At 36.1% G+C, this 26,737-nt stretch overlaps 1 protein-coding gene and 1 non-coding gene across 2 annotated transcripts in view; one reads left to right on the top strand and one right to left on the bottom strand.

Moving 5' to 3' along the window:
• The window catches only part of clasp1a (cytoplasmic linker associated protein 1a), a 168,387-nt gene that overhangs the window by 58,376 nt on the left and 83,274 nt on the right, over positions 1–26,737 (top strand). The window contains 6 exon segments of the mRNA XM_055152935.1: positions 3,999–4,077; positions 4,694–4,797; positions 6,101–6,192; positions 6,341–6,416; positions 8,102–8,199; positions 9,873–9,943. Of these exon segments, the coding sequence (XP_055008910.1) occupies positions 3,999–4,077; positions 4,694–4,797; positions 6,101–6,192; positions 6,341–6,416; positions 8,102–8,199; positions 9,873–9,943 (520 nt within the window).
• On the bottom strand, positions 3,474–3,600 carry LOC129409046 (U4atac minor spliceosomal RNA). The gene has a single exon (XR_008632244.1). It is a non-coding gene; the product is annotated as a U4atac minor spliceosomal RNA (small nuclear RNA).

Raw genomic sequence — 26,737 nt, 5'->3', positions numbered from 1 at the left:
ACTCCTGAACTACAATTTCTCCATATTCAAGTTTATATTCAGTAACTTTTTATTTATTTAACAATATTAGGGGTGTAATTGGTTCGGTATGTACCTTGGTTTTGGGGTTCGGTTCATTTTTGGTACAGTGTGGGAACAAAGTGCAAAACCAAAATTTGTTCTAACATTATACAAACAAGACAATAAAATAAATGCAAAGTGCTGCTTGGTAATACTAATAAGTTAAACAAAATATTCTCAAATAAGCAACAAATGTATAAAATATTCCAAAAAATTAATTCCTTGTAAAAAGTAAACAAAACTTTTCAAAAAGTTAAACGCAGCACTAACAGTTCCAGCATGAATTTTTACTCAATCTTCATATATTTGGCCAGAAAAACCAACTTGTCCACATTGTCTGCAGTAAGTGCAGATCTGCTGGCAGATACAATGTCAACGGGGACGGGACGAAAATTATGTGCCGGCGAAATTGAGGACCGTGGCGCAACGACCACAGTTTTGCGAGGATTCACGTGGTTTGGAGGGACATAGTCAAGGCGGCCTTAACTATAAAGCACTGTGGGAAACACTGTCACTCCAATCATGGACGAGTTCCCGTGTGAATATTAAAAGAGCCGAGCCTTCAGTAGCTGCACATGTAGTGGCGGAATGTAAACAAATTGCGCAAACTCACTCGTGCACAGCCCTGCATCAAAACGAACATCCCGTACCGAAAAGGTTCAGCACCAATACATGTACCGCTACACCCCTAAACAATATTGTACGGTATTTTCCGGGCTATTACGCGCTCTTAAGCCACCAACCCCAACAAAAAAGGACCGCGCGCCACAATCCAGAGCGCCCCATACAAGAATCCACTCGGGTGTCCCAGCACGACTTTAGTAAACTACAAAGCCACACCACCCGCAGAACACACAAACACACAAGGAGCAGACAGCGACCGCACAGCGAAAAATACTCACAGCCACATTCATCACTCCACGCCGACGAGAAACGGAACGGAGGAATGAACCGAAAAAGTGAGTCCAGTGTGCCACTTCTAGACACAACTGAACAACTGAGTCACTGCGAACACGCCGACAATCCAGCGGTCCCAGACAGCACCCTCCCTACACGCCACAACTGAACAAAGCCCAGAGTCACCGTGAACGTGACAAACAAAGTTGTGTTTCGTTTAAAGTCCGGTGTGGTTTATTTGTGAAAAAAGTTGAAAATAGACCATTTAATGACAGTGCGCCTTATAATCCGGAACGCCTAATAGCCCGGAAAATATGGTACATTTTGAATTTTTATGGGTTTGTCTCAGTATCATTATCATATATATTTTCTTCAGCAATATATCACACTTCAAAATTTGTTACTGTGACAGACCCACTACTTCCATGGCGATATAAAACAAATGATAAAATATTTTGACCCAGGTTTTGTGTTGTAGCTTTTCTTGGAATTTTCAGCATTTTTTTTCAATTGTTCTGGTTTGAGTCCGTGTCTGTTTTGAAGCCTGTCATCACACTAATTACGGTAATCCCCTGGACTCTCTGAAGTGCTCTGTCGGGGCTTTTGTGAGTCTGCAGACCTCTGCTGAGAACAAAGTGAACACATCTGGAATTTGGCAACTAATTGTGCTTCAAGGAGCTCAGTTTGTCGGGATGGGACAAAATCTCGTGCTGCGCAATTTGGCGAGACAAAATGAGAAAATTATCTTGTGAGAAGTTTTTTCCCCATATTTTTACATTTGATTTGGATAAAAAATGAGTTAACTTTGCTGAGTAACTCCTCCAATGCCAAAAACAGAGCTAAAATTAAAATTAATACCAAAAAGCAGTGCTACAATGACAGCAGAACTATTAAATTATGCAAATAAAAAAATCATGAAGCCAAAATTGTAAATGGATTGGCATAGTTTATTAAAAATGAAAAAGCAGTGCTTCAATGACAGCAGAACTATTAAATTAAATAAATCAAATCCAAAATTGCGAACTAAATGGCAATGGTTTGTTAAAAATTTAAATTAAAAGTCTCGTTCTTTTGGACTAAATCTTGTGACTGTTTCTACTAGTTAGTGTTCTAGTTTGAATTTCTGTGAACTAGGAAATCTTTTTTGTATATGTAAACGTATTATTTTGTTTATAACTCCAGAGTTTGAAACCCTGATAAACAAAATCATGTGTGTTAGAGTTCTCTTCGTTCTCTCCGTGACCTGTAGTTACCTCTGTGATACTAATCCAGGGCTAAAGAGCTTATTCATAGTAATTATTTATTCTAGCTCTAGCACGTGATCAGATATTTGTGTTGTGTCAAGGTAGGATCCATAGCAAATGAGAAATTCAGTTTTGTCAAATGGATAAAGGTGTTTTTTGGTATGTCAATCGATATTCCTTGTGAAGTGAAGTGACCCCATAGTCTAAATGTTGTTTTTTTTTTTTTGGCTAATTAACAGATTTCTGCTCGTTTCTGCTGGTTTTATTATTTGAAGACTAGTATGATTAAATCTGAGCATTTATTTTTATTCTATTTTATTACCTTTATTTATTTATTCATTTATTGCTATTCTATGATGTTGCTCTTATTTTTTTTTTTTTATGTTTTATTATTTTAAGACTAGTATGATTAAATCTGAGCATTTATTTTTAATCTATTTTATTGCCTTTATTTTTTTATTTATTGCTGTTCACTGTTATTTTATTTTTTTAATGTTGTTTTATTAGTTTAAGACTAGTTTTTATTTTATTGGCTTCATTTATTTATTTATTGCTATTCTATGATGTTGCTCTTACTTTATTTTATTTTTTATGTTTAGACTAGTATGATAAAATCTGAGTGTTTATTTTTAATGTATTTTATTTATTTATTGTGATTCTATGATTTAGCTCTTATTTTTTATATTGTTTTATTTTAAGACTAGTATAATTAAATTTGAGCATGTATTTTATTGCCTTTATTTATTTATTGCTATTCTACGATGTTGCTCTTATTTTATTTAAATTTTTTATGTTTAGGCTAGTATGATTAAATCTGAGCATTTATTTTTAATGTATTTTATTAGCTTTATTTATTTATTTATTGCAATTCTGTGATGTTGCTCTTATTTTTTATTATTATTTTTAATGTCGTTTAAATTTGGGTGTGTATTTTATTGCCTTTATTTATTTATTGCTATTCTATGATATTGCTTTTATTTTATTTTACTGGTTTTATTATTTTAAGACTAGTATGATTGAATCTGAGCGTTTATTTTATCATTTTATTATAGTTTTTATGTATTATTATGTATTTGTGCAGCACTTTGGACACTGATTGTTTGTGAAATGTGCTATGCAAACAAAATTATGAAATTATCTGTATTGAAACAAGTTAAATGGAGCTTTAGTAGTATCTCTTGCAGTTCTTTTTGCTGCCACTAGATGTCCCCCTTCCTCGCTGTCAACGATAACCTGCATTATGTCGTATTTTTGCATTAAACATTATCGAAGGGTTCCAAAAATTGCACCATGTCCTAGACCGGAGTCCAGGTGATGCGTATGTGTTGATCTTGTGTCAGCAGGGCCACTCTCACTACACGTTCATTGAGCGGCTCACTCACCCCAAGACAAGGAAAGATGAAGTGGGAGGGGCTTCCGGGTTTCTATCACTGCTTTGTGCCATGGTCCTCGGTCATGGTGCACACGATGTCAACGTAAAACGGGATTTAACGCTTTTAAAAATGTTTCTAAATTAAAAAAAACGCATTATTGTTGAGATTTACTAAGAATTTCTTCGTATTTTTGCTGCAGAAAAACTAGAAACTAAAAATACTGTCTCTACCCATAATCCTTTGCAGTCACATAATAATAAATTGTGCTAACGTCAAACAGCACAAGCTCAGCATTTATTTTATCACTGATTTCGATTTATTTAGGCTTTATTTTATTTTAGAAATTATTTATGTGGCGTTTTTTCATTATTTTAGATGTTTAAAAATGTATATCTAACATGCAGTTCTCCTGTGTGTCCACCAGGTGGCTCTGCTGGGATTGGATCTTTTATCTGCCTTAGTAACCAGATTACAGGACCGGTTTAGGGCCCAAATAGGAACAGGTAAGAATTTTATTTTATTTATTTATTTATTTTTATTAAAGACAACATAATTTAATATTTTAAAAAATACAACAATCAACATAAAAACAAAACACACAAAAAATAAATAAAGCAACACCCACAACAATTACAAAACAACAAAAAATGCCACCCCCATTTCCCCCTGACCACACACAGCAACACAAATTTAATAAAATAAAAGGCCCCCTTACATTGATATGTTTTGGCCAGTTTATAATTCAAATTCCTTTTCTCTCTCTTTCTTTTTTAAACAAATATTTTTAGTCCCTTTACTTAAACTAATATTATTTTCACCATCATCATTTCCTTTCATCAAAGCATAATTTTAAAGGCATTTCCTTACAATAATAATAATAATAATACTTGTTAATAATAATAAATGTTTTGAGGAAATAGTTTGTATAGATATTTAAATTATCTATGTTTGTTATTTAACCCAGTGTAATCTATTTACACCTTTAAATCTGTATTTTCATTATTACATCCTCCGCATTTCATTTAAGCATCTTTTTGTCTCATAAATGTTCTTTTTGTTTATTTTTTATTTATGGTATTAATAATGTTTAATTCTACTGTCTTATTCTTTCTGTTTCAGTCCTCCCTAGCCTTATTGATCGATTGGGAGACTCCAAAGATCAAGTACGGGATCAGGATCAAACACTGCTGCTAAAAATAATGGAACAAGCCGCAACGCCTCAGGTATCACATTTCTACAATTTTATGAAGCTTAAATCTATATACCGTATTTTCCAGACTATAAGTCGCTCTGAAGTTGCACCAGCCAAAAAATCAGCAAAAAAACATATATAAGTCGCCCTTTTCGGGGAAATGCATTTTATAAAATCAGAGACCAGGAACCAACATTTCATTTTGAAAGTCAAGTTCTAGTAATAACAATGGAACAGAGAACAACAGAATGAACAGGCGTTAATATGTAAACGTAACATATTAACAGTTATTCAGATAATTATAGCATATAGAACATAACACAAGTTTACCAAACTCACGATCTCACTCCAAATCACTAAATTCATTGAATTCTTCATCCTCAGTGTCACTTCTGCGTGACCTTCGGAGATAAACCATAAATCCATGATGTAAACAGAGCACCGCTTCCTCTTCCATGTAGCTGTCCTCAGACTCTGCATCAGTTCCAGTTAGAATTATTCTGGCCTTTCTGAATCCCAACAGGATGGTTTTGGTGTCACTGAAGTTCAGGCTTTGTCGATTCATCCAGTGACTTCCAGGAAAGTTGTATGGTGCACCCTCCTGGTTACTGTGAAGCTGTGTTCTCCATCCCCGCTTTCTACCATTCAATCACAAGTTTCTCACTCACTCCAAACTTTCTTTCTGCTGCTCGATTACTGTTTTCGGCTGAATATTTCACTATTTACAGCAAGACAGCAGCTATTTCTACAGGACTCATGCGCAGTAGAGTGAAGTGACAGAGGTACAGGCGTAATAGTAGTACTACATACTGACACACAAGCCTAGAACGCTCTCTTACGGCTGTCAGTCTGAAAATTTTAATATATTAGTCGTACCAGAGTATAAGTCGCAGGAAACACCCAAACCATGAAAAAAAGTGTGATTTATAGTCCCAAAAATACAGTATTTATTTGCCATTTTGGAACTGGAAAACAAAAACGCTAAATAAATGTTGTATTAAAGGTGCACTTTGTAACTTTTAGGTTGGGAGTCCATCACCTGCTTGTTTATACAGTATAGATATGCCATTGTTCTGCCTGAAATGTTCCTCAGTATGGCATTAAACAGCTCTACTTTATATTTATTCAATTACAGGTGGTTTTAGAGCTCAAAAACACCTAGAAACGCAAGTATTTTCTCCTCAGATCTGACATGTAACTTGGTCTGGTTTGGTTTTCATGAAGATCGAGAGGTTTAAAGCCATACTGTGGGACATTTTGAACAAAGCGATAACATCTCCACTGAGAAAAACATTTAACGGACCCTCTATTGTTTGCGTTTTGTGTTTTTTTAGTACGTGTGGGACCGAATGCTGGGAGGTTTCAAACACAAGAACAACAGAACCAGAGAAGGAGTGTGCCTTTGTTTAATCGCAACACTGAACACGTGAGTTCTGCATTTCTATTTTTAAATCGGGAACACTTAAATAGTTTTCATATTTCACCGACAGTTTTATGTGTGTTAATAACGACTTTTGTTATGAACGCACGTTATATTCGCCTCGATTTATTTTTATCTCATCTGTTTCTTTCAGATACGGAGCCCAAGGACTCACTCTTAGTAAAATAGTCCCTCATATATGTAACCTTCTGGGAGATCCCACGAGTCAGGTCTGTCCTTTTTATTCATTTACAGCTCAAAAAATTTTAATTTGGGGTTTTAGACACATCAGATTTATTAATATCAAACAGTTATTATTATAAACTGTCATATTTTCTCATGTAAACAGCTTATATTAGTGTATGTACTAAAATTATACATGCATTTTCTTACTTTTTAAACTAGTTTTAGGTGGTTTTGTTTATAAAATGGTAATAATTGACAGCATTGGCTCTTTTAAATGTACTTCTACACAAGACTTAAGTCAATGTTTTGTATGTGGAATAAATAATTAACCTTTTAACAATAAATACACTTGAACTGAATTGATTAAGGACAAATATACATAGAAATCTTTGAAAACTCTTAAGCTTTATCCTAGTTAAGTAGATAAGTATTGGCTGTTGCTCAAGACATTTTTAGGTAGGGTGGTCTTTTACTTCCTCTCATTTCCTTTTTCTAACACTTTATGTGATGTTTTTGGCAGACTGTAAAGGATTTTCTGGTTTGTGTTATAATGTTTCCTCATCACAAACATACCTGGAGTTTTGCTTCATTCACACACTGCAAATTTCTCTGATCTGGCCAAGATTTTAAAACTTATATCAGGATATTCATCTTGTTTTCAGATATCATTAAGAAGTTGCCGATACGATACACATCTCGATACATTGAGCTTTTGATTCAATACATTTTTTTTTTTCGAATCGATTTGATAAAATTCAATAAAAAATAATGGCTAAATTGTGGTTGTAATACTAAAAGTCTTTGCTAAACCACTTCTTGTGCAAAGTTCATATAAAACACAAACATTTTAATCATCAAAACAGTGAAAATGTCAGTAGTCCAATGAGATTCATTTGGTCTTCCGATATTCTATGTTATTAGGTTATTTTTTTCAGACCTAGAGTGTCAGAAACATAGTGAAAATGTCAAATGTGTCGCATAAATGAGTTTCCTTCCACTAAATAAGCAACCAAACAGTAGCAATGTAACAAAATAACTGAGTAAAATATACCCAAAAAATACTCTTGGTGATATATCTATACTGTATCATCACATTAAATGTTAAGATGCATTGATATTTTGATATTTTTGCACACTCCTAGTTCTAAGATGGCTTAATTCTATTCTAGAGTTAGTTTATTTTAAGACAACTTGTAAAGTAAAATGATCTTGCTGCATGGACAGATAATTTCACTACTTTTAAGTCATTTTTCTGATAGGTTTAAGTGTTTATATCTTAAATTTTGGTCAATCTTTTTTACAGTGCACATGTTTAACACACAAACCTTGAATATTTAGGCTGAGTTTGTCTCTCAAACTGAAAACACTCTGCTCCAGCTTGTGATGTGGTAATAAGCCAATAAAAAAGTGTTTTTAAACCCCATAGACCCTCAGTAAAATCAGCCAATCTCCACTGAACAAAAAGTTAAATGTATCTGTTCTCTTGAAAACTACCACTAAATGACATCACAAGGTGGGCAAGAACATTTTGAGCTTTGGAGATGTAGATAGACTAATAATGCAGCATTACTCAAACATGTGTGAATGAAACAAAACACAAATCCAGGTCTGTTTTCGTTGAGGTTGATTATAACCTGGCTTAAATGTCATAAGAGTAAACTTTACGTAATACAGGAGCTTTAATGCTTCCTCTGCCTTAAGTTTGACCTCGCCCCGTTTTTCTTTGCAGGTTCGAGACGGGGCCATGAGCTGTTTAGTGGAGATCTACAGACACGTGGGGGAGAGAGTCAGACTGGACCTGAGCAAAAAAGGCCTTCCACAGTCACGGTAAAACAACACAACGTCAACTATTTAAAACCTCACGTGTTTCTTCAGTTCATTCATTTACATTGCAGACACGTACACTTTACATACATTTACATTTTACATTTACAAGAGAAGCCTTTGATTCTGCGCTGAGACAAAACCTGTACTGGAGCTCCCTCTAGTGGTCAGCTAAAAATTCACAACTGTTTTCTTTATTATTTATTGATTCCAGTAAATGGTTTAGCAAATAGTGTTACCAATTCAAAACCAGTATTAACACATTTATGTATATTTATTTACATTTTTTATTTACATATCCTAATGTGTAAAAAAAAAAAAAAATCACACAATTCATAGACCTTCAGCACCAACATAAACTTGTAGCTATATCTTTCCCATATTTCTGATTAGACTTTTCTGACTAGAATTACATTTATGTTTTAATTTTTTTAGCGTTTTAAACCTGGAAGAGCAGACTGAAATAGAACTACTGAATTAATATAAGGGTACCTGCATTTTAAAACATGTTTGTCACGTTTGTCGCTGTTTCTTTTACATAATAAAATGAATAGGTGAATAAGAAGGATGCTCGAAATCTAAAGAGAGAAGTAAGTTTGGACCACTGCAAGCTGTGTAAAATTAACTAGTTCTGTTTGTCTGTCACATTTTGAAGACTTTAAAGGTCCTATGTTAAACAAATTTGACTCTTTGTGAGCTTTAAGTCATGTTATAATGTTGTTTCCTCTTCAAAAACAGACCCGGAGCTGTGTTTTGTTTCATTCACACATGTTTGCGTAACCCTTTATTATATCATTATTAGTCTGTCTACATCTCCAAAACTCAAAATGCACTGCTCCACCTTGTGCTGTCATGAAATTTGAAGTCACTTTGAGAGAATAACTCAGCCTAAATATGCAGGGTTTGTGTGTTAAACATGTGCGAATGAAACAAAACACAACTCCAGGTCTGTTTTTGATGAGGAAACAATATTATAACATGACTTAAAGCTCACAAAAAGTCAACTTTGTGTAATATAGGCTCTTTAAAGTCTTCAAAATGAGAAAAACAGAGATATTTCATTTCATTTCACATACGGCTTGCAGTGGTCCAGATTTATTTCTCTCTTTAGATTTCGAGCATCCATGACAGACATGTTTTGAAATGCAGATATTCTTCTATTAATTCAGCAGTTCTATTTCAGTCTGCTCTCAAATGTACTGCTTCCAAAAAAAAAAAATTTAAAACATAAATCTACTTGTAATTCTAGTCAAAAATTTGAAATATGTGAAAGACATAGGTACATATATATAGTACGAGTATGTTGGTGCTAAAGGATAACTAATGTTTATTTAACAGGCACCATACGTAAGATCAGAAAATAGCGTCATATGGGCCCTTTAATAATTGCAGCTTTTATAATTGCACCATTCAAATTGTGAATTTTAGGGCCCTGCAGATTCACAAACAAAAAAAAACAATATCCTTTAGCATTTAGTATCCCCTCTGACCATCGTCATATTTCACACTGGACCATCTGCTCCCTCTGTGGTCAGCCTCTCCCTTCTCCACTCTGATGCCAACTCCTCACCCATGGACAATGCTTATTTTAGTCTTCACCAGTTTTGCAGCTCAGAACGGATTTTCTTATATAAAATTTTGACTGTTTGACTGTTTTTTCGCTTTTTTTTCTCCAGGTTGAATGTAATCTTCAGCAAATTCGATGAAGTCCAAAGATCAGGAAACATGATCTCCTCGTCGGGCTCAGGTCAGTAGATCTTTGAACCGTCCTCTACTTGTGTTTTGGAGATTGGTGCGTTGGTAAAGGAGCCATATAAAATTATTTGTTTGTTGTTATTTACAATTTCAAAGCGGTTTTTCATTGTGCTGATTAGAATAACATCCAAAATGGTTCACAGCTTCCTAAATTCACACTTACATCTCAAGGTGTTTTTCTTCTGTGGGGTATTAACTGCTCACACATTACATACTGTATTTGGATCATTGTTTTACCATTTATTGTTTTGAAAATGCTATATTTGACAAAAACAACAACGGATTAACACGTTTTATAAGTCCTGCTTTTGTTTTTGATGCTTTGAGTCTCCCTTTCGTTTGCTCTCCGTGTCAATTTGTCAACTGGACAACAGCTTATTTGGTCGAATATGTTTCGTACGTTTACTCATCCAAGCTGCTTCTTCGTTTCTCGTCAAATGTTGGTGGATACTTCTTATATCTGTCTGCAGGGAGAAGTTAAATAACTACTCTGAAACTAGCACACCTACTTGTTTACAGTTTTTGTTTGTTAACTAGGCCTATTGAACTTGCATTGAGTGTTGGGTCTTATTAGCATAATTATTCAGGGCAGTAATGGAGCTTTCACACCTCTGGACCTGACCTGGCTCCAGCTATTGTTCTCTTGTTTGTTTTGAGGATGGAGGTGTAAATAGGAGATAGATGGTGTCTGAGTCCCCCATTGATTGTCTTTCTTAACAAAAATAGCTTCTTTAACTCCCCTCTCAAGCCAATTCTTTTCTCTGGCTAAGATCTGTACCTCACAGTCCTCAAAGGAGCGGCCCGAGGCTTTTAGATGGACGTGTACAGCCGACTGAGGTCCTGTGTTGCTCTCTCGTTTGTGTTGGTACATCGTCTTGTGAAGTGGCTGTTTTTGCTCTCTGGAGTAGACCACATTGCTTTGTTTGTTGCTCGATGCTTTTGAGTGGAGCAGTTTCTGTTTTAAAGTGTTTATAGGTTTGGGGAAAAAAAAAATCCCCATGCTAAGTCACTCCCCTTTCAGAGCGCATTACAAATCAGCGTGCAGTCCGCTAATTAAACTACTGCACATCACATGAGATCTGTGAAGTTGCCTTGTACAGTTTACAGTTTACAGTCAAATAGGGACAAGAAGAGATCCCTAAATTACTCAAACATGCATGGATGACATTTCAGCCTTCTTCAGACATGGTAGAAAGTTTTTTTTTTAAATTGCATAATACCCCCTTCTTAAGCAAGGTATAAAGAATCATTGACATAATTGGAACCATTTGAAGAAATAAGTCCACTTCAAAACATAATATCTTGGTTTAAATTGGTTATCGCTATGGCAACAGTCCTAATTTACCATATTTTTTTAAGCTGATAGATTTCTTGTTATACAGTTTAGATTCACAGAGTGTATTTGAAAACAAAGACATATTTGCTGTGCCTGGTACTAGTTTGCCTTTGCTTTGTGATAAATTTCTAGTTCTTACATTTCATTATAATAACAGTCTTGATTGTTTTGGAAGTTATTTTCTTGTTTTTATGTCTCGGAGCAAATCATTATTCATGCAAAGATCGTTTTGTCAGTTCATTTCGCTTAGCAGTGCGTAAAGGGAGAGGTTTGAATGACAGACCTGGGGCTAGACTGGATGAGTTTGCAGAGCAGGAGGTCAGACAGCACACAGACATATACAGCGTTATCAGTGTGCAAGGAAACAGAAATGCTGCTAAGTTTAGAGACAGTTCCAGCGATGCATTTTTCACCCATTTTGACAAGGAAGCATATGAGACATTTTAGATAACAAAAATGTGTGTGTGTGCAAGTGTTGACTTTAAAACTTAGTTTGTTTTTAGCTCTGTCGACTTTTAAAAACTAAATATGGAGTATTTTTGCAGTGTTTGCTCATGTTTGTATTGCGTCTTCATGGTAACTTCTGAACATTCCACCATACAGATACATGTAGAACACCCCCAGCGTGATGTCACTGCAAAGCATCAGTATGGTCAGACATGATTGGATATGCTGGTTCAACACTAGTATTGTGGCTTTCAGTATGTAGTGTAGCCTTAGCTTGTACCTTGGGGTCACTACGTAAGTTTTTTGGTGAATGTTCCAGTGAAAATGTTGTTGTTTTTTGGAATGTTCCACAAAATGACATAAGATTGGGCAATCTCCATGGAGACAAGAAGGTCACCCCACAAAGCCAAGTATTTTTGGCTATAAAATTGCCTCTAAATGAACAAATGACAGAGAAGTCTATGCAATACTGTGGAACATTCCTGGCAAAGCAGTAACATTTTCATGTGACAAGTGAATGACAGACTCTGGACCAACGTAGGGAACCTTTAATTATATTTTTAGCAGTTGCAGAACATACAATGAACTCTGAATGGTGCAATATTTGTAATGATTTTAGCGTCGGGTAACCAGACGTTCCTATTTACCCGGGACAGTCCCAGTTTTGAGCCCAGTGTCTCCTGTCTCAGCAGATTTATACAAAACCAGTGATTTGTCCCAGTTTTATCAAGAAATGTCCCAGGTGTCCCTATTTTTGACCAATTTGATACCTGCGAACAATAAAGAGATTCATTAATTGTCATTTTTTTAGGTAAAATACAGAAAAGCTGCTTAAAAACGACCAAAACACAAAGAAAATTTGACTATACTGGCTCCATATATTAGTCATGAATGGTCTCTGCATAACAATTTTCTTTAATTACGCACTCGTTTTACAATTTTATTATTACTAACCATCAAAAAAAAAAAAAAAAAGAAAAATAGTGGAAATTCTGGTCGCCCCATTTTAGCATAATATAATTTGACTTTCAGTGATACTTGTTTTATTAACTAATGAACAGTTACTGAAAAATGTCTGTTGTCTGCTTTTTTCTAACTGTGTACATTTAGCCTTGTTGTGTTGTGTTAGTTTCAGGTAATCCTTATTTATTTAGCCGTTTCAGTTTTGCTAAAATCTAAAGCTGAAGGGTATGGACAAGGTTAACCAGCTGGTGAGATTATATAACTACAAAAATACCCTTACTTCACATTTACAGAGAAGAACAGTGGAGACTAGACACAATATTTAGACATGACTCAGCGTTTTAAAATATAAAGCTGCTAAACGGACGCGGCAGCTAAAAGTGTCGCGGTGTAAAATGTGCTGTGACATGTGCTAACGCTAAAGTGCTACTAGCTGTAAATGAGGAATACAGTACAGATATTTGATGATTTGATGAGTTCTGGGGTGACAGGAGTCTGAAATGTTTTAGTTTTGTTGGATTTAAACACTTTTATACATGTTTTGAGATGTTTGGTTAAATTATGAGTATGAAGAATGGCTAACTAGCTTTGATATGGTCTCATTATGGCGTTAGCTTCATTCCATGTTGATTCCATAGACATTATATTTAAATGGATTTAGTTAAGCTGCTAGACGCCGTGTTCCAAAAAGGAGTGAGAATGGGGGTGGTTATGGCTCCATCGACTCTGGCTCCAACTAACTTTACATTGAAAATCACCCCCCCCCTCTGTGTAACTGCTGTGGTGAGCCTCGTCATTTTGGTCTTAAAATGTTCATATTAACCCTGCGTACATGATCTTGGTGTTTTTAATTTGCTATTTTGTGAGCGAGCCTCGATGAGCTTCCTTTGACTGGAGCCAAACACTGTGGGTTAGGGGTAGAGCCGCGGGACCTGACGCAAAACAGTGCGGCGTGGGACACATTTTGAAAACTCACTGAGGGCGCGGATGGGAGCGAGACTGGACAGTGCAGGAGCGGGTGGATGGGACGATAAACTGCAGTTCTGCAAACTAAATATAAGTGTAAAGTAAAATATACAAATACAAATGATTCATGTTTGCCTATCATACATTATTTGTGCTGGATATTTTATTTGGTATTAATAAAAACATTTTAAGCAGCCAAAACTTGCAAACGTAGTCTAATCTCACGCACATTTTTGACAATTCCTTTCCTTCCTTCTCTGTGTTTGATAGAATTTAAGAAAGCAAACGTCTTCATCTTTTAGAATTTGCGGGTGGAAGCGGGACAAAATATCGCAGTTGTGAGCAGAAATTAAAATAAAAATTTTCTGCGTGTGCGGGACTAAAAATTCTGTCCCGCGCAGACCTCTCGTTAGGGGTGTGCAAAAATATTGAAATATTGAAATATCAATATTTCATCGATATCGTGGGCTGCTGTATTGATATATCACCAAGAGTATTTTTTGGGAATATTTTAAATTATTTTGTTATACCATTACAGTTTTGTTGCTTGTTTAGTGGAAGGAAACTTGTTTATGCGGCACATGAGACATTTTCTCTGTTTGGATGAGTTAGGGTTTGAGTTAGGCTTTATTTTTTTATTGAACCGCATCGAATCGATTTGAAATGTATTGTACTGAATCGTATCAAACCAAAAGCTCACTGTTTCGAGATATGTATCGTATTGGCAACTACTTAATGATCCCCACACTCTCCTAATCCACTTCTTTATACAGTCTATGGTTGATTCTAATATTGTAGTAGTGTCATAGTTGCCTTAGTTATGAATATAAATCATACTGTAAATTAACTAATTAAGAGAGAGTTATAGTGAAATTTGGCAAGAAATAAGAATTAATTGGGATACAAATTGCATAGTACAGTAAAATAAAGAATGTTATGGCTTAATGTTTATTTTTGACGCTGAATTTTCTTTGTCACAGATTTGAATTTGTTTAAAATTGTAATATTTATTAATAATTCTTTGTCAAATTAACATATTTACAGGTGCACTTTGTAGGCCTAACTTTATGTTGCAGGGCCTGTCGCATGTTTGTTTCCATGGAGATGTTATTACTTGGCCTGGAATGTCACACAGTATGGCATTACATTTTGTATTTACTCAGTGAACTTGAAAAAACATGCATTCTTACTGTGAGTGGGGGCGCCTCTCCACAGATCCAACCTATAACTTTATCACCTTGTCTCTGTGGAGATAGATAATTAAAAAAAAAAAAAAAAAAAAAAAAAAAGCATTCCTGGTAACGCATTAATACCCATATGGTCATCCCTTCACAGAAAAGTTACATAATGCAGCTTTACACTCGTGTCATTTGTGTTTTTGGTGATAAGATGAGCGAGCTGTTTATCAAGATGCTTTGTAAATAAGTGATTGTGTTTTTGTGTTGGGGTGTGAGTCAGAGCTGGTCACATTTGTCGCCCTGAGAGAGATCGCAGGAGACGAGGTGTTAAACGTGACATGAGACGTCGCTGTCAACAAGCGACGTGAAAAGGACAAACCAAGAACAAGTCTGACACTCTGCTCTGGGTTTTTAAACCGAAACTGACAAATGTATGAGAATCTGTTATGACATGGGGAACTGTTTAAAGGTCCTCTGGTCTAATCTCATACATTTTTTTTGGACCAATTTATAATGTTTATATTGTGTTTTTGCATATAATAGTGTTTTTTGGCTGCTTAAATTTGCTACTGACCTGCGTTTGTTTATTTATTTAATGAGACAGGGACAGTGCACAACATTCATTAACCTTAACAGGAGAGATGCATTGTACCAGGTTGGGGCACCAGTGCTAATTTCCACCTGTAGTCCCTGGGCAGGTTCATTGATTGATTGTATTTAATTGACTTTAGCCATCAGCTATTCTTCCTGGAGACCTGTGTAGCATGTTTTGGGCGTGTTTGAGCATGTTAATGGCTTCTCCACACCTCGTGACATCTTTAAGTTCCAAGTAGTGCTTCTCCATGTTTTTAGTAAATACATCTTCAGCAGCTTTCAATCAGCATGTTAACAGCTATTGTTTTTAGCTTGGTTTTGACTGCTTTACTCCTCAGTATGGTAGCAGATGGAGTTTTTGTGCCCTTTTGTAAAAATCAATGTATTGATTTTAAGTTCAGCAATATAATTAGTTAATTGGATTTATATAGCGCCTTTTTGAGAACCAAAGTGCTTTGCAGAGCATTATCCATTCACTCCACACTCAGTGGTAACTATTGTAGCCACAGCTGCCCTGAGGCGGACTGTGCCATGAGCCCCTCAGACCATCACCAACACTCACATACACACTATATTCATATTGGGCAATAAGGGTGTAGTGTCTTGCCCAAGGACATGGCGGCATTTTTTACCACTGGCGCCCCCCTGTGGCACCTGGTGTTCCCAGTGATCTCCCATCCAAGTTTTAACCAAGCCCAGCCTAGCCTGATTCATCAGCCAGTTTCACTTTGGGGAAACTGTCTGATCTTGCAGCATTTGACAGTAGGTACTTTTTTATTTAACCAATGCTATTTGATTGTGACGAATGTAATGCACGAACGCTCAGTGGTGTCCATGTAATTGCCGGCTTCACAGCTCTTTGCTGATTGTCACAGTCTACAACTTTCAGGGTTCTTACAAACCGTCTAGTGTATTCCGATTCCTGACCTAGTTGATGGAGAGAAATGAAATTGAGCAGAGGCACTAGGTGGCATCAGCCTGGCTAAGCCCAGCCTTTCTTAGTTTCAGAGACCTGACAGGATCACACACAAATCGGTAGGACCACAAACTATATTCTTCTATTCAGAATGTTTATAATTTATAAAGGCAATATTATATCACTCAGTATAGGCTGACCATTACATAATTTTAAATGCAATCTTTGGCAAAACAAACTACCATACTGCTACTGCTACAACCTTGTTACACAGAAACAAGACTTTACAAAGAGTATATTTACTTTGTAGGAGCAGTAAGTGTTACTTTGAGAGACGAGGCTGTAGATTGTTTATAGTGTCTCCCAGCAGGACCTGAAACATTGTGAACCTTTAGAATTCCCCTTTAAGCTTGCACCAAATGAATCCATCCCTTCTTCTTAAGCGTGGGTGCGGAGGGAGGGAGCGCTGTCATGAGAAAAGAGGGCACATGCTGTGGGAGGGTGCTGCAGAAGAGAGAGAGAGAGAGAACGAAAGAGAGAAAGAGAGGGGGACAGACCAAAACAAATGCATTGGTAGCAGCAGCAGTAGCAGCGCTTACAGGCAGAAGAATTGCGTGTGTTCACTGTGGGCAGCTCTGCACCATGACGACTGGAGAAGGTACGAATATTTAAATTTGCTTATTATGAGTAAAACTGGCAACAGATGCAGTAGAATTACGCAATAGTACTTTGAGTAGTGTTGATTTGATACGGGATATATGTTTGCGGCTCTGCAAGGGTATTAGCTGTATTATATAATCAGCAATTTGCAATACATTTTTTCAATCTTCCGGAGATTTGCAGCAAAAAAGCGTTCAAACTAACATATAGAGTTTGGTTATAGTCGAAATTATTGTGTGAATGATTAGAACAGCGAAAGTTTTGTTATGTTTCTTGCTGATGAGGCTCATTATTTAAGTTTATACCTGGGATTTAAACTAGTTAACCTCGAGTTGGTGCGTAAACATTAGGGATGCAACGATATTAAAATCCCTTGATATGATATTTTCACGATACGCATCTCATTTTTAGATTAGATTTTAAATTACGATATTTTGTGGAGGCTTACAAAACTGTGAACATGCTACTTTTTCCCTTTTAAAAGCCTTGAAAATCCTTTGGTACTGTTATAATATGAAGAATTAAGATTTAAAAGTGCTTCATAACAGTTATTTCTTCATTTAGTCTGCACTGACAACACCAAAGGATCATGGTCTATGTAGTTCCCTCCCCAGGCAAGTTTATTTGTAAAGCACAATTTGTACTTTTTGAGCTTTACAGAATAAGAAATACATTTTTAAAAAAGACATTAGAATCACCATAACTATTAATTTAAGCAAAGAGTTTTGTAATTCGATATATATTGCAATGGTCCACCATATTATTGAGAGACTTTTGACGGCGCGATATCACAAAATTTCGATTATTGTTACATCTGTAATAAACTCGCTGTGCCACTGTCATCCTCATCACTGAAACATACGGTAAATGTAAGAATAATGCAACAATGCGAAATAAACAAATGTTGCTTTAGAGCTGTAACGTTCAGGGTTTTTTCTTTCTATTTTGATACCAAGACTTAAATCATTTGAATATTCGCTCAATGATGGCTCAAAACACGTTGTAACAGTGACTTTCATTCAAACTGGTCCAAATTTGATAATTTACAGTGTAAGAGCTATTTACTTATTTTATTTATTCTAATATGTGTTTATTATTTTTGTTTATATCAGTTAGTTTGTGTTAATTTGCATATTTAATCTATTTTTGCTATGTTAATATTATGTTTGCTCATTTGTTTTTAGTCTAATTTGTTATTTTGGTTTAGTCTGTGGGGCACCTAGAGGCAGCGAGTGTAGGTTTGATCGTGTATCCTTGATGTTTGCCTGCAAAACATGGAATAAATCTTGAAAAATGCAACTGTGGACATTGATTTTGTTATACTGTACTGCATAAATCACATACCCACGGTGTCCAAATGTGATTATTTGAGTTATGTTTAGTTCCAAATGTGCTCACCGCTTTTGTTTGTTATTCTCTATCTCTCGGTACGATTTTACCATGATATTCATCTCATGGTACGATATTTTGTTGATAGGACACTTCTTTGCTTTTAAAATACCTTGACAAGATTTTGGTGTGAATTATTTCCGTGATAATCCCAAGAATTCAAGTAAAAAACATATTTCTTCATGTTGTCTGCACTGAAATGAATCATGGGATATGTAGTTTTCGATGTTTATAGGCTGTTGCTTCTATAAAACCATGCATTTAAGCAAAGGAACTTGTAATTTGATATATTGTGACAGCCCACGATATTACTGTGAGACTTTTGACGATACAATATCACGATATTTCGGTTATTGTTGCATCCCTATTTGTTGTGTTCGTTGATAAATAGTCACTATATATTTAGAAATATTATTGGATGATCATTGGAAATAGTGGTTTATAAATTCACCTTTTAGTAATGAATCACTACTGAACCTGACTGACAATACACTTACACAAACTTTTTCTCAGTGGACATGGACAGACCTTGCCTCGTGTGAAAGCTCAGAAGCTCCAGAATTCACTCCCTGAGCTGCAGAGGCTGCACTAGCACTGTTCAGTGAGTGGCTGGGGTTTAGGTAGTGACGATTCAGAGCAGAGAGAGTCCTTTTAGGTTTAAACCAAGTGGATTTCAACACCAAATTATAACAAATAAAGGCAACGGAAGTTTTTGTATAGCACAATTCGTACACAAAGTAATTCAAAGTGCTTTACAGAATAAGAAATACATTAAAATCATAATAAAAACAAATCAACACATAAATAACTATCACAAGATTAAAGATTAAAATTAAAAAAGAGAGAGACACATTAATTACATAAATCAGAGACAAGAGTGCAGAATGAAAACCTTTCAGTCATATGCACAATAAATGGGATTTCAGGTCCAATTATGTCCATTATCTTCATTATTGTCTGTTTAATGCAAAATAATAATAATAATAATAATAATAATAATAAAAAAAAGCACTTGTATTAAAGATTAAATCAGCATTAGAATTGTTATTAGTAAAAGCATGTTTACCTCAGATCTGGGGTCACAAATTCATGCTTTATTAAGGCTAATGACACCAAATTAGTCAAAGAATTCTTAACTAAACTCCGTAAACACCAGTCTTTCAAAATACCAAGTCGCTCCGGTTCCATTGAAATCCCCAGTCCACAAAAAGTCCCCAGTTTCGAGGCCAGCTGACTCTTTGTGTTGTTGTGTGAGGGCAGTCAGGTGTCTTTGGCATGGGGCACTGTGTACTCTGAGCCACCATTTATAGCAGGTCGATGCATAATACAAGAGCCGACTCAACGAACCGGGATTTAGTCAGTACCGCTATACTTGTTTTGTAGGGCTGAACGATTTGCGGAAAATATATATTAGTTTGGGGGTTTTTTTGCGAATAGATGTGTGTTTTAAAGGTCCTACGTCACTCAAAACTGACTCTTCTGAGCTTTAAGTGACGTTAGATTGTTGTTAAGTCCATGTATCATTCATTCATTCATTTTTCAAAATAAAACCAAAATTATAAAATGAAAGACAACTATTTTCTTCATTATTTGTCTCCAAAACAAAAAAATGAAAAAAACAGATAACGATTTGGTTTTGTTTTATTTTCAGTTTTCGATTTTGTGTTTAAATGAATAATGGAAAAAACGGATAATGATTCCCATTTCTGTGACTTTTCTAACATTTTAGGTGATCATGTTAACAAAATTTCCAAAAAAAAAAAAATTATATGTGCATAGAATAGAAATCTGTGCATAGTTTTCTGTAGTTGAGCATAATATAAATATTCCTAAACTCTTGAATGTGTCCAGTTGTACATAAAATGTATTGTGTGTATTTTATCCATCAGTATACGAATTGAAATGTTACAACATCAACAATTACAATCATGAAATGAAAATTTATGATTACACTTTCTTCAGTACGAATATGAATTCACAAACACGAGTTCACTGTCAAACATCACTTCACAGGAATTATTTATTAAGCAGAAGAAACATTGATGGAAATGCAGGACTTTTGCGCTGAACCAGGACTGAACCAGGACTGAACCAGGACTGAACTCAGGACTGATCCAGGACTGAACTGAACCAGGACTGATCTCAGGACTGATCCCAGGATTGAACCAGGACTAAACCAAGACTGAACCAGGACTGATCCCAGGATTGAACCAGTACTAAACCAGGACTGAACCAGGACTGAACCAGGACTGATCCCAGCACCACAGTTTTAATCTGGAATCCGTTATCTGTTTTTTCCATTATTAATTTAAACACAAATTTGAAAACTGAAAAAAACAGATCATTATCTGTTTTTTAATTTTGGTTTTGGAGACAAATAAAGACAAAAAGACAAAGAAAATTGTTGTTTTTTCATTTTCTTATTTTTGCTTTTATTTTGAAAAACGAATGAACAAATGATACACAGATTTTGTTAACACCTCAAAAACATCTAGAGTTGTGTTTTGTTTCATTCACACATGTTTGAGTAATTCTATATTATTAGTCTGACTACATCTCCAAAGCTCAAAATGCTCTGTTCCACCTTGTGATGTCATGAAGCTGTAGTTTTGTTCAGTGGAGAACCCGGTTAAAGGATGAGGAAACAACATTACAATATTGATCAAAAAATACTGTAATATAGACGTTTTAATGTTGACAAAAAGCCTGAATATGAACTGAAAAACTAACACAAGAATCACATTTCAGAACTTGTTTTTTTCACAGAATAAGACAGGAAATGTTATTATTTGTGGAGGAAATTATAGTACTTCAAAATGTGCGTTTGCGTCCATTTAAATAGCGATTTCACTGCAGTAATAATAATCTTCCTTCACTATTGTCTTGTACTAAATATAGTGGAATTAAACGGTGCCACGGAGTTCCTAGTATCTTTGTAATTGCCTGAGTCCCAGAGGTTTTGTGTCCTACTCCGTCAGATCTGTGGTTACATAAAGTGATGCAGGGCGCTCCTCCTTTAGAACAAAAAGTGGGCGCTAACAGGCTTCGCTCTGTTCCCATTCACACCATTCATGTAGCCGGGTTTGGAGTTTTCCGTACCACTGACTAACACGCTTTCACTGCGCTGATTATTTGTAATGAAGGGCTGCACAAATGTTGATACAAGTTTACACGCCGTTCATAATAGTTATCTTATATTACATGGGTAGACTGTTCACAAATTGAAATTTAAAATGCCGTAATTATTGTCTTTGACTTTGCAATGTCTGATTTGCAAATTGTACTTAAAGATGCACAAAAGCTACGTTCAGACTGCAGCCTAAAGTGACCCAAATCAAATTTTTTTTCACCTCTAGGCTCCTGTATCTGATCTTTTAATGACAGTCTGAGCGACAGAGATCCGCGACCCAGGACACTTGGATATGTGCTCCTAAAACCGATACATATCTAATCTTTTGACATGCGACTTCAGTCTGAACGGCCAGGTCACATTCAACCCACCTACACGCTCACAAATGTACACAAACGTTCTTCTCATCGTACGAAAATGTTGATACAAGTTTACATGGCGTTCACAATATTTACCTTATATTAAATAGGTAGACTGTTCACAAATTGAAATTAAAAATGCCGTAATTACTGTCTTTGAGTTTGCAATGTCTGATTTGCAAATTGTACTTAAAAATACTCAAAGGCTAGGTTCAGACTGCAGCCAAGTGACCCAAATCAGATTTTTTTTCTCCTCTATGCTCCTGTATCTGATCTTTTAATGACAGTCTGAGCGACACAGATACGATTTTTTTCAAATGTGACCCAGACCACTTGGATATGAGGTGTTGAGTTGTGTTATGCTTTTGCTCCAATTGATTCAATATGGTTCAATAAAAAATAAAGTCTAAATCATGGCTGTGATACTAAAAATCTTTGTTAAACCACTTCTTGTGCAAAGTTCATATGATACACAAACATTTTAATCATCAAAACTGTGAATATGTCAAATGTGTCGCATAAATGACTTTCCTTATACTAACCAAGCAACAAAACTGTAGCGCTGTAACAAAATAATTTAGTAAAATATACCAAAAAATACTCTTGGCCACATATCGATATTGACACCCCTGCCCACCACTCTTGGCTGCGACTCTGCACCCACATGTTCTTTTCTACAGACGTTACTGCCACTGCCCCACAAAACGTCACGGCCAAAAACCTCGTCCTTCTCAATCTTCTCCTTAAAACAAATAAGATGTACATGTTCTGCTCCAGTACGACAGCAACTTTAAAATCTCCAGGTGCTCAATGCTCACGTCCATGTTTGGACACCTTCCATAAACACTGAGCACGCTCGCTGTTGTGTGACGTCGTTGTGTCCTCCAATGCGCACGATGGACACTTTTGGGGCATTCAAAGTTCACACTGGAGATCACATACAAGTTGCATTTAATTGGAAATGTGACCGACGTGGCAAAAAAATCTGATTTCACAAAAAAATCCAAATTGAGCATTAAGCCCTGCAGTCTGAACATAGCCCAAGTACCATTCCTGCCTTCTGCTTGTTTCCATGGAGATGATGTTTTTTTTTTTTTTTTGGCTAGAATGTTGTTTATCTATGCCTATGGAGAAAAGCAGCAGTTTTAGCAATAAAAACACCACTATATTAAAGGTATAGTCTGTAACTTTTCTGAGGGGTGGTCTCAGGATCAGCTCTCTCCATTGTGCCTCAATTATATCACAGTATTTAACTCACTGTCTTGTTTTTAGTAATGTACATGTTTTGCATTGCTTAAAAATACTTTCTCACCATGGTGATTAGAGGTGTAACGGTACACAAAAATCATGGTTCAGTACGTACCTTGGTTTTGAGGTCACGGTTTGATTCATTTTCGGTACAGTATGGGAACAAAATGCAAAACCATTTTCTTGTTGTTTATTTGTGTGTTTAATACGCCGACAATTAGTTCTAACATTATACAAACGGGAAAATAAAATAAATGCAAAGTGCTGCTTGGTAATACTAAGTTAAATTAAATATTCTCAAATAAGCAACAAATGTATGAAATATTATAAAAAATAAATTCCTTGTAAACAGTAAACAAAACTTTTCTAAAAGTAAAGTGCAGCACTAACAGTTCCAGCATGAAGTTTTACTCAAGCTTCATATTTTTGGCCAGAAAAAACAACTTGTCCACATTGTCTGCTGTAAGTACAGATCTGCTGGCAAGGAAGGGGGGCAGGAGCAGAGATTCCGTGCTGGCGAAAGGCGAAAGAAAGTGAGGACCGGGGTGTAACAGCCGTAGTTTTGCGAGGATTCACGTGGTTCGGATGGACGTAGTTAAGGCAGGGGGCAATTGTTGTCAAGGTGGCCGCTCTAACTATAAAGTGCTGTGGGAAACACTGCCCCATATTGAAGAGCTGAGTCTTCCGTGTAGCTGCACATATAGTGACAGAATGTAAACACACAAAAATTGTGCGAACTCATTCATGCACAGCCCTGCACCGAACCGAATGTCCCGTACTGAAATGGTTCGACACGAATATACGAACACCCCTAATGGTGATAGAGAAGTTTAATGCCATTCAGTGCAGCATTTCTTGTAAATAATAAGTGGTTCAAACAAGAGTAGCAAGGATATCACAATGTTCACGTAACTGTATGTTAGTATTAAGAAATGCAAATTTTCCCTCAAAACATTGCGTAAAAATCAGTTCTTGTTATTTTACTATTATAATTTCATTGCGTTTGGACTATTTCTGTGCCTTGCTCTCAGTTGGACGTTGTAAACCGCAGTGGGAGGGCAGCAGAGAGGATCACGGGTAAAGAGGAGAGGAGCTGGCGGTCGTGTTTTTGATCACAGCTCCTCACACAGTCAGACTGAACACACGCTCGGCTGGAGATGAGCTGGTTTGTATGCACAGTACTGGGCTGACTGCTGCAAATGTATAAGAGGAGAGGAATTATAAATAAAATACGAGCCGAGGTGCAGTATATTAGTGATAATAACATGGAATTTTTTAGTTCTTCGTATTTAGTTTGAGTTTAAAGAGCCCATATTGCGCTATTTTCTGATCTATGTTATGTTTTTGATCAGGAAACATTATGCCTAGAGTTGTGTTTTGTTTCACTCACACATGTTTAATGCAAAAATCCTGCAAATTTTGGCTGAGTTTTTCTCTCAAATAGAAAACACTTCACCTTCAACTGAACAAAAGATAAAAGGAGCTGTTAATTTGAAAACTGCCACTATATGACATCACAAATTGGAACAGAGCATTTTGAGCTTTGGAGCTGTAGACAGAGGTTTTCAAATTGGGTGAATGTGAGTCTCCCCTTAGAGTAGGTAAAGACAGCCGAGCCCCCCGCACGGCATGGTTTAGTCCTGGTTAAATCCTGGTTTAGACCTGGTTTTAGTTCTGGTTTAGACCTAGTTTAGATCTAGATTTAGACCTGGCTTAGACCTGGTTTAGACCTAGATTTAGACCTGGTTTAGATGTGGCTTAGACCTGGTTTAGACCTATTTTAGTCCTGGTTTAGGCCCGGTTTTATTTCTGGTTTTAGTCCTGATTTTAGTTCTGGTTTAGTCCTGATTTTGTCCTGGTTTTAGTTCTGGCTTAGTCCTGGTTTAGACCTGGGTTTAGTCCTGATTTTAGTCCTGATTATAGTCCTGGTATAGCCCTGGTTTAGACCTGGTTTTAGACCTGGTTTAGACCTGGTTTTGACCTGGTTTAGACCTGGTTTTAGTCCTGGTTTAGTTCTGGTTTAGACCTGGTTTAGTCCTGATTTTAGTCCTGGTTAGTCCTGGTTTACCTGGTTTGACCTGATTTTAGACCTGGGTTTAGTCCTGATTTAGTCTGGTTAGTCCTGGTTAGCCCTGGTTTAGACCTGATTTTAGACCTGGTTTAGTCCTGGTTTTGACCTGGTTTACCTGGTTTAGTCCTGGTTTAGTCCTGGTTTAGTTTAGACCTGGGTTTAGTCCTGATTTTAGTCCTGGTTAGTCCTGGTTTAGCCCTGGTTTAGACCTGTTTAGACCTGGTTTTGACCTGGTTTTGACCTGGTTTAGACCTGGTTTAGACCTGGTTTAGACCTGGTTTTAGTCCTGGTTTAGTCCTGGTTTAGTCCTGGTTTAGTTCTGTTTTAGTCCTGGTTTAGACCTGTTTTAGACCTGGTTTTGACCTGTTTTGACCTGTTTTAGACCTGGTTTAGACCTGGTTTAGACCTGGTTTAGACCTGGTTTAGTCCTGGTTTTAGCTCTGTTTTAGTCCTGGTTTAGTCCTGATTTTAGTTCTGGTTTTAGTTCTGGTTTAGTCCTCGTTTACTCCTCGTTTAGTCCCATTTAGTTATTTAAATGACTGAAAATACATCTGTACATCTGATTATGAAGTAGAGCTAATTTAAATAACACTGTGCCCTGTTTTTGGTAATTTCAGAAATAATATAAAAATAATAAAATGTAAAACTACACAGATAATAAACATTTGTTATCTTTACAAACCCAATATGTGTGTAATTTAAAAAGGCATTGCAGTGTAGCTAATTTATCTTGGATTACGCGCTGTACTGTTATCGATTAAACAGTAAAATGGGAAAACTCCACATTGCAGCTTTTATATCCTGAGATTTTTCCATTGAACAAAGTTGTAATCAATGTTATAAGTCACAGCTCTTCAGTCCTGGCCTCACACAGACAGAAGGAGAGTGATGGAGAGTTTGAGACGAGAGAATAAACTGCGTCAGACTCTGTGAATGATGTGATTGTTTTCCCAGAATGCTTTGCCAGAGTGAGTCGGACTGTTTTCTCCGTGTCCATGTGACCCGGGGTGAAAAGGCTCATTGAGAGGGCAGTTGGCAAAGCTGCTGTTTGGGTTCAAGCTCAGAATGAAACTCAGATTTTATTTGATATTCTGGATACAAATATTACTACTACTACTACTACTACTACTACTACTACTACTACTACTACTACTACTACTACTACTACTACTACTACTACTACTACTACTAATAATAATAATAATAATAATAATAAAACATTTATTCTGAATTTACTAAAACCTACTACTATTACTACTAAAACTAATACTACCTCTACTACAATTACTACTACTATTACCACTACTATTGCTACCATTACTACCGCTACTGCTACTACGACTACTACTACTACTGTTATAACTTTCATGCTGATTTTACTACAGCTTCCTCATCTACTACTACTGCTACTACCACCTACTACTACAACTACTACTACTGCTACCACCACTACTACTACGACTACTGCTACTACTGCTACTACTACTACTACTACTACTACTACTACTACTACTACTACCACCACTACT

Source organism: Boleophthalmus pectinirostris, unplaced genomic scaffold (assembly GCF_026225935.1).
Source record: "Boleophthalmus pectinirostris isolate CB_2022bp ecotype Guang Dong unplaced genomic scaffold, ASM2622593v1 HiC_scaffold_1, whole genome shotgun sequence".
Classification (NCBI taxonomy): domain Eukaryota; kingdom Metazoa; phylum Chordata; class Actinopteri; order Gobiiformes; family Gobiidae; genus Boleophthalmus; species Boleophthalmus pectinirostris.
The sequence above is the reverse complement of the archived record's forward strand: the minus strand, read 5'-3'. Positions and strand labels throughout refer to the sequence as shown.